The sequence below is a fragment of the Cynara cardunculus genome, unplaced genomic scaffold, assembly GCF_001531365.2.
Source record: "Cynara cardunculus var. scolymus isolate 2C unplaced genomic scaffold, CcrdV1 Un_Scaffold_2862, whole genome shotgun sequence".
NCBI lineage: Eukaryota > Viridiplantae > Streptophyta > Magnoliopsida > Asterales > Asteraceae > Cynara > Cynara cardunculus.
Window position 1 is genome coordinate 10,651 of NW_020201246.1, and position 9,236 is coordinate 19,886.

The 9,236-nt window shown below is 33.7% G+C and overlaps 1 protein-coding gene across 1 annotated transcript; it reads left to right on the top strand.

Annotated features, from left to right (window-relative positions):
- Positions 1-578: 578 nt before the first annotated feature.
- LOC112503317 (B-box zinc finger protein 21-like) lies at positions 579-1,777 on the top strand. The gene is made up of 2 exons (XM_025107379.1): positions 579-1,154; positions 1,228-1,777. The coding sequence occupies exons 1-2, from the start codon at positions 588-590 to the stop codon at positions 1,594-1,596; spliced, it is 936 nt and encodes a 311-aa protein (XP_024963147.1). The 5' UTR covers positions 579-587; the 3' UTR covers positions 1,597-1,777.
- Positions 1,778-9,236: the final 7,459 nt, after the last annotated feature.

Here is a 9,236-nt window from a genome sequence, read left to right on the forward strand (position 1 = left end):
TTATATACTTCAAAAAAAAGTTTTAAACAATGTTAATAACATTTGTTCTATAATAATCGATTATTAAAAATGTAATTCAATTATTTTTATAATTATTTATAATTTTTCAAATAAATTATTTGTACATAATGAAATCCAATTCTATTTCATTTCCATTCTAAATCCTACAAACTAAATACATCAATAATTCAAATTCATTCCAATTTAAATTCCTTTAAATCTACATTCCTTTATAAAATTTAAATCCTTTAAAAACAATCCTACGAATCAAACGAAACTAAAGTTTATAAATAAAATCAGGTATCCATTATTTACAATAAAAAAATAATTAACAAAAAAAAAGTATAAAAAACAAAAAACGATGTTGTGTCAATTGGACTTTTGGTTCGGTTCCACCTCACCCCATTTTATTGGGTTTTCTATTTTCATGCTCATCTCCTTTCCATTTTTATATTATTATTACTGTACTAATACCCATCACCCTTTCTAATTATAGTATCCATCACCTCTTTACATTATAATTATCAACCCTCCTCCTCCACCACCACCACCACTTCCACCGCCGTCCTCCTTCTCAATTTCCTCTAATGAAGATCCAGTGTGACGTCTGTAACCAAAATGAGGCATCCGTATACTGCTCCGCCGACGAGGCCGCCCTCTGCTCCGCCTGTGACCACAACGTCCACCACGCCAACAAGCTCGCCGGAAAGCACCCACGCTTCTCCCTCCTCCACCCTTCCTCTAAAGACTCCACCGTCTGTGATATCTGTCAGGAGAAGAAAGCTTTCTTGTTCTGTCAACAAGATCGAGCCATCCTGTGCAAAGATTGTGATGTTGCGATTCATAAAGTCAACCAACAGAAACTAAATCACCACCGGTTTCTTCTCACCGGAGTTAAGCTCTCTCCGACGGCGTCTCTTTATTCGCCGTCAACGCCTCCGGCGGCCATACCCACTGCCAAAAACCATCACAAACCACTTCCTTCTCCGATCGTGAATCAAACTCCTGTTAAAACTCACGACTGTAGTCACCAAGAATCAAATGGATCGGGTCAGGGTTCTACAACGAGTAGCATATCGGAGTACTTGATTGAGATGCTACCCGGTTGGCACGTTGAGGATTTTCTTGATCCTCCTCCAAATAATTTCTCAAAGGTCTGTAATTTTGTTATCTGTTATTTCATCAATTAAATCAGTTTCTTTGTTAATTAAATTCATGAAATCACAGGTTGTTGACAACGACCCGGCGTTGATTTGGGGTTGCGATGCACTAGACGGAAGCTTGAATGCTTCATTCTCGCCGGAATCAATGGGGATATGGGTTCCACAAGCACCGCCGCCGGCATCTAAACCACCAACACCGCCGCCGCTGTACGATCATCTGGTTCAACAGTTCGAACCCAGTTCGAATATAGGATTTGGCGATCAAACAGTGAACGGGTCTTCAATTGTATTTGCTCCAAACAATTACAATAATCTTAATAAGATGAAGAAATCGAGCAGAAAGTGGACATCCGACAATGGAAATTGCTTCACTGTTCCTCAGATCCGCCCTCCTCCAACAACCACCAAGAGATCAAGAACTCTTTGGCATTAAATTACTCGTCAAGATTCCTTTTTTTCTTGTTTTATGGTATTAGTTTTTGAAACTTTATTTGTTTCGATCCAAATGGGTTTTGGTTCTTGGATCATTTGGCTCTTTTTTTTGGGATAAAATAAAGGTTGTGTACGTAAACCCTGGTTGAATGGAATGATCAAGCTAACGGTAATTATGTCCATATGAGGTTTTGTCATCATAAATTAAGTGCATATTTGTTAGCATTTTAACGAGATTCGTAGCATATTCAGTAAAGTTGATTGATAAAAAAACAGCTGTTATCGATAAATTAGTTATCTTTAGTAAAGTTAACTAATAAAAAATTTAGTTGTCACTGATAAAATAATAATATCTGGCAGGCGGGTTTAGAGATGCACAAAAATCCCTGGTTCGAATCCTGATGCGGAAAAGCCGATCCTAGATCAACCCAGGCCATAACAACCAATCACACCAAGTATTTGTTTTCGATACTCGGTTAAAGCTTGAGGACTTTAAAACAAGTTTAGAAGGCTTAATTTTATGCATCTTTAACCGGTTCCTCTTATCTAACACAGACCATACATTGATGCACATATCCACTAGAACTGCATATTGTATTGTGTTTCTCGTTCTCAACCGAACATGATTATGGCGTACCACGGTCGTATTTTGAAAGATAAACTTTAGAAATAAGAACGAATACAAAATACGATCCATTTTGATTCAATTTATCCTTCTTTTCTGTACAAGATTATAGCATGATTCACATGTTTCTTTCGTTGACTAATTTCTCGTAGACAACAATGTTGTTGAAAAGTCATTATTTTCTATGACCCATAAACTTTTCACATGTGAACATTTTTTTCCAAATACAAATTTCGAAGTTGGACCGATCTTTAAAATTTTCAAACGTAATAAAACGAGCATTTTTTTTTCCAAAGTATATATTATGTATTTGTCGATCTTAATAGGACATTTTCTAGTTTTATATGGTTTGTTGGATTAAGGTGAAACGTTTCAAACTTGTAAGGGATTGTTTTTTTTTTTTCCGCTATGCAAGTCGACTAATTTCAGGGCGACCACTTGTTTTGCAGATAGCCTGTAGTCACCACATTTGAAGAATTTTTATTCCTCCTTGGATTTGAACTCATGACCTCTTGATACTTTTGACATTTTGAGTCAAGCTCAAACTAATTAGACACCACTTTTGTGGATGTAAGGGACTATTTTGAGAAGTTGGAGGTTGGTTCTTCATAGAGGGTTGCTGCTAGCAACTTAGCAGAACATTTATAGCATTGTTGATGGCTTATTCAATAAGCTATATGAAGCTCTTATTTATTGGAAACAACTCTCACTATGATCCAAGAAATGAGTGAAGATTTCTATAGTTTTTCATCTTTTAGGATGTCAAAACTTTCGTTTGTGGACGAATATTAGGTTATGTTTTTGTACAAAACTGTTGTATATTCCTAACTTTCGGTTAGAGGTTTCTGTATTGTCTCTCACGCTTTTTACAAATGAAAATATCAAATGGTATGCATCGATAAATATCAAAATATGATACTTGATGGGAATTCTCTTGAATTAGCATCGTCTCCATGCACGTTTCTTTTGATGTATGTAATCATCAAAATATATTTCAAGATTAGACGAGGGACAGAAACTTACACCAAGAAGTTAAATAAATCAATTAACCATCCGTAGCATATCAATTCACAAGAGATCAAATTTAACTAGTTTCTTTAGCTATAATAAGAATAAAATTATCATAAAACTAACGTGCCTTTTACCAAATGCTTACCAAGTCACTTTACTTTACCGGATGGATATGACAAAGAATAAGAATCTTACTCGGTAAGAGCAAAGACAGTAATCGAGAGTCTTACCCGGTAAGTGAGGAGGAGGACTCTTACCATGGTTAGCGCTTACCGGGATAAATTGTTGCACACGATGCATTTTAGTGAATAAAATCTTACTCGGTAAGTAAACAATAGTGTTGAATTTTACCGGTAAGTGCTTACCGGAAGTGTTTAGGTAAACGGCCCCTAAGTGTAGAGGATTTATAAGTCTGAGATGGTATCTGTTTTTTAAGAATTGTTGAAAATTGAAATTTTATTTCACCTTTTATTGATAAAAGATGATGTTGAATTTAAAAGCAGAATCAATAAAATTGTTTATTTCTGTAAACTGATAAATGTGAATGTATAAGCAAATTCAAAATTAACGATATTATCAACATTGGCGGATCTAAGATTAATGCCGAAATGGTGCATCTTTAAGACGGATCAAAGCCACGTAAAGTATGTGGAAAAGTCGATGCGGTTTGACATGGAAAAAGTTCATTGTATCGATTTGGGGAATCAAATCATTTTTCCAAATAGAATCAGCCTTTTTAGCAAGATGCAAGACTACATGCTAAGTATAAGTCCGACGTGTTTTTAGCTGAATTCTACTGTTGTTGAAAAGGGATGTTAAGATCAGAATTCCTACAAAAATCCCTCCACAAAAAAAAAAATGATGAAAACCCATATCGAATTAACTCCTCAATACACAAAGGAATTGCTTGTGTTGTTACATGACATGACTATCTCATAAGCCCAACAGAAGCCCACTGTGGCTGCCCAATCTCCTACCATTTGTTATAGGGTGTTTATGGGTTGGGTTGGGTTGATCGGAGTGAAATTATTTGAACAATTTAATGTAATTTCGTGGTTAGAAAAATCTCAAACCCAACATAGCGCAAACCAAAGTGCAAAACCGTATGGGTTGGTCAGGTTAGTCGGGTTGATACTTTAGTAAATACCAACAATTTGGTTTCTCCAGTGTACTCATAATTTTTTTTTTTAAATCCCAACAATTTGGTACAACTTATCCATACTTCTTAAAATCTTAAGTATATCACATTCAATTAATTTTTTCAATCTGCATATATATATATATACACATTTATTTTATGAAAATGGTTTTTTATCTTCATTTATTACGAAAGAATATCCACCTATGCAATATGTGTTGGATTTGGTCCCTTGTGCAAACGGCTGCCTATAAATCCGTTAAATAAGAGGGCAAAATGACCATCATTCCCTTTTCTTCCATTTAAACATTTTTTGATTGTTTTTCTTTTTTCCTTTTTCTTGAAAGTTCATCTTCTTACCCTTCGGAATGAAGATCAATCAAAGAGTTACTTAAATCAAAATTCAAAATCAAACCATGAACAATGAACAATAATTCAAAAAACAATTACGAAAACATCTTTACATTATTAATTTCGTCTTATTAAGAACATCAAGAAAACCTCTAAAAAATAAATCAAAAACAAAATATCAAGCATAAATAAAAAAAATCCAAATCTAAATCAAAATTAAGAACCTTAAATCTAAATAAGGAACAAATTTTCAAAAAGTTTGTGATATAACCCTAAATCAAACCCTACACTAAAACCAAATCAAACCTTAAAATGCAATTTTCGTTTGGGCGACTCTTTAAATAACATATGCGGGTAGGTTAGGTTACGGTTTCTTCGGGTTTGAATCTCTAGGTGTTCATTAGAGTGGGGGATGGGTGTTCATCGGAGTACAAGAGAGGGGAAAGGGTCTTCATCAGAAGAGGCATCTAAGAGGGGGATTTCATATCTGGTTTGACGAGATTTTCATATATGGGGAAGAACTTTGGTCCAGGTTTTCATATTCGACAAGAGAGGAATCTATGGTGGGGGTTTTCAGGTCTAGTTCAAGCCTCGTCATCTTCATTGGCAACATCCCACTCTCCAGTGGGTTTGGTTTGCGTCTAAGTGTCATGTGATTTGGTTTGCGTCTGTGTTGTATTGCAGATTTGATTGAAAATCATATTTGATTTATTTGTTTGATTTTTATGGTTCTTTATTCAAGGAAGATCATAAATAATTAAAAAAAAAAGTTGATTAAATAATTTGAAATAATTAATATGGCAGAAAAGGGCACAATTGTCATTTTATCTTATTACTTATTGGATTTATAGACAGCCATTTGCACAAGGAACTATATACAAGACAAATTGTATAGGTGGAGGGTTCTTTTGTGATAAATGAAGATAAATGATCAGTTTTATAAAAAATGACAAACCTCAAGGACCAAATTTGTAATTTACTTTAAAGTTTTTATGCATGTATCCTTATGAATTGATTTGAAATTATTATTGTAGAGATAATTTAAAAGTAATCAGTAAAATTAACGTGACACTTAAAAAATTTATCTGATAGTTGTACAATAACAGATGTCTTAAATTGTAGCTGATATGATACAACTGAAAGTCGGAAACACTTACAAGTGTGTGTGGTCTAACACACATAGGTCTTGTTTGTTTTTTTTTATAAAAAACTCTTATCAACATCTTATGTTTGATTCTTTAAAAGATAAAGTCATTCAAATTATTATTTTTTTATTTATAATTTTTCAGAGTCACTTATGTTTTATTTTCTCCTTGTCTGACAAGAGGTAAACCAACTTCTTATTTGCCTCTTATTGCTCCAACCTTCAACAACGACATTTCTCCATCGATTAATCTTAATCAATCATTTATCTCAATTGATCCTTACCAAATTAATAATTGATGTATCTTAATAGGATTTAAATGTGTTAAACACCGCTAATTACATATTTTTCATTTAATTGAATGTTGATTATACAATTTAGATGTAAATTTCATAATTATGATGAATAAATATGTGAAATTATATAAGTTTATCTATAAATTCAACACTATAACTTTTACTGGGTAAAATAGACAATTTAAACAAATTCAGACGTTTATCAATTTACAAAAACAAACAGTCTTATTGATTCAGATTTCAAACTTCAACATCATCTCTTATAAATCAAAAGTAAAATAAGACTTCAGATTTCAGCACCTATTAAAAAACAATCACCATAATTTTTTTTTGATAACTTGTCATACAGTTGTAATCTAGTTTTTTTTTTAAATGCTATAGTAAGAAGACAGATGTAATCAAAGTTACGGAATTAATAAGAATAACTAAAATATGATAGTCAAAGCATTTTCAAAAGTTTCTCGATAACTTTTCCAAAATAAAATAAATTACATTCAATTATAACAATTATTTTAGAGATTCATGTATCTTTTATACTATTTAAACATACGGGTGTTCAGAAAAATCATTAGACCATTTAAACCGCTTGAACCAAATCAAATTGGATCATTTTTTACTGTTTGAAAGTATTTGAACGGCCTGGACGGAACTGACCACTAAAAAAATATACATATATTAATTATATTTAATTTTCAAGTTATAGGCTCAGGCAGATTAAAAAAACTTCATCCCAAACATTATGTTTTCAGTTTTCATTTCTCATTTGACCGAGTCATCTAAATTGACAAAATTCCGAATTCCGTCAAAAATCAAATCCAAAATTTCAAAGTGTCATTCGACCGGCTCAACATCTGTCCAAAATTCCAATCTGTTGTTAATAGATTTGTTTAACCTTTTTTCTACTTGCTCAATGTTTTTAGTTACAGAGATAAATGTATCTTTTATAATTTAGTATCTTATTTTTTAATAATGTTATATTGATAGAAATCTCATTTTGAATATAAATGTTACGCTTTTCTGAGTTTAAATCTCATAAGAGGGCTAAACCATTTAAACCGGTCAGACCAAACCGTCTTTTTATGGTTAGCGGACGTTCACTTGCTACCAAACCGCTTGGTTTTGAAAGATTTTCTAAACTACCATTACGATTAGGTTTGTGAATTGGGAATTAAACCGTCCAAACCAAATCACGAACATCCTTATTTGAATATTCAATGTAATTAAAACCCTAACAAATTTTCCTTGTTAACATTGCTCTCTCTAATACAAAACAAAATTTTAAGATTTTTTTTCCAAATAAAGAGAATTTTATGTTCTTGGTACTAGTTTTTTTTTTAAGAAAAAAAATAGCTGCATAATGATTTGGAATGTCTTATCACTCAAAGTACCCCACGTGATTGTCATGCAATTATTGGGTATTTGGTTTCCATAATCAAATTAGATGAAATTGAAATTGAAATCCATCAAAAGAATTTGACTTTGAAGGAAGTGAAATAAAATTTGATGGAATTTGACCTCACGTTTAGGTAGTAGGAATTAAAATGAAATCTCTCAAAAAATTTGAAACAAGCGTTTTTTTTGGACTATCACACTCATCACCCTGCCCACACCCAACTAACCACCATGTCACTACTCTCGTCTTTATAGCTATCACCCCACCCATCATATCCAAACCCTGCCCCACCCCCACCACTCCTACCACTCCTGCCCCACCCTTGCTCCATAGGTGGGGGGTTGTTGGGGGCAGACAGGGTGGGGCGATGGGGTGGATTAGATGAGGCAGTGGGTGGTAGGGTGGTAGTTGTGATGACTATAGTGGTAGGATGGTGGTGTGGGGCGGTAATGTAGACAGTGGTGAGATGGTGGTCGGGTGGCTGGGAGTGGGTGGGTATAACAACGATAGTAGTGGCATGGTGGTTAGTGATGGGGTGGGGTAGGGGTGAATGACAGTTGTAAAAGTAACAATATGGTATGGTGGTAGGGTTAAATTAGGGGTGTGACAGTAATGGTAGTAGCATAGTCGTAATAGGGATGTGCAGTGAGTGGCCGGAGGGTGGGTGGTTGTGATGACAACAATAGTGGCATGGTGATTAGTAGTATGGTAGGGTGGGTGTCGGCGACAATAGTGGTGTGGTAGTGGTAAGGTGGGCATGATGAACAATAGTAGCATGATCGTAGTGGATGATGATGAAATTTAATTCCTTCCATTATACCAAGAAATGATAAATTCATTAATTTTGTGGAATTGAATGAAATTTGAAGGATTTCATTTATTTCAAAAAATGAACTAAACAAAGGAATTAAAATGTGATCAAAGGAATCTCTCATTCCAATTCCATCAAATTTCTTCAAATTTCACGAATCAAACGGTCCCTTAATTTTTACAAATTCAGAATAACCAAATTATAGGACGTAAAATTTAGTGTGTTACAATTAGTAAATAAAATCCAATGACATGATGTATACAGTGATTAATTGATAAGCATGTGACTTAGAGCTTAATAAAACAAATATCTCAACAATCAACTTTACATTGATTATCAATAAAGCCATCAATTATTTGCCACAAACAAAAGCAAAACCAAAAAGGATGGTCTACCTACATCTTCTTTTCATTAAGACCATCTTAATTAATTACATGTGCCTTGAAAATAAAAGCAAAATAAATCTTAAGACTGAGGGGCTGTTTGGCAGTTGCTGAATGATTTAGTTTAGAATAGTTAAGAGGTTAGAATGGCTAAGAGGATCAGAATGGTTAAGTGCTGAATGAAACAAGGTTGTTTGGTAATTGTTCTCTGAATTACAACAAATCACCATTTTAACCCTCAAGAAATACAATCAATTCTAAACGGATATATAGAAAAGATGTTGTTCTTCGTATCAGTATCAAATCCTCAAGAAATTGCAAAATGCCGGTAATCCAATCATCATTAACATTGTTACAAACATAAAATTAGCAATAAACACCATCAATTTCCAAAGAAAAATGCTAAAAATTCCCTAAACCAAACCCTAGACAGGAGAGGATGCAACAGTAAGGAGGCTGTGGAAGGCGACCGGAGACGGCGACGTGAGG

Bases quoted from the DNA above. Each gene is read 5' to 3' on its own strand.
- LOC112503317 (XM_025107379.1), top strand. From the start codon at position 588: ATGAAGATCCAGTGTGACGTCTGTAACCAAAATGAGGCATCCGTATAC. The intron at 1,155-1,227 runs GTCTGTAATTTT...ATGAAATCACAG, and splicing joins CTCCAAATAATTTCTCAAAG to GTTGTTGACAACGACCCGGC.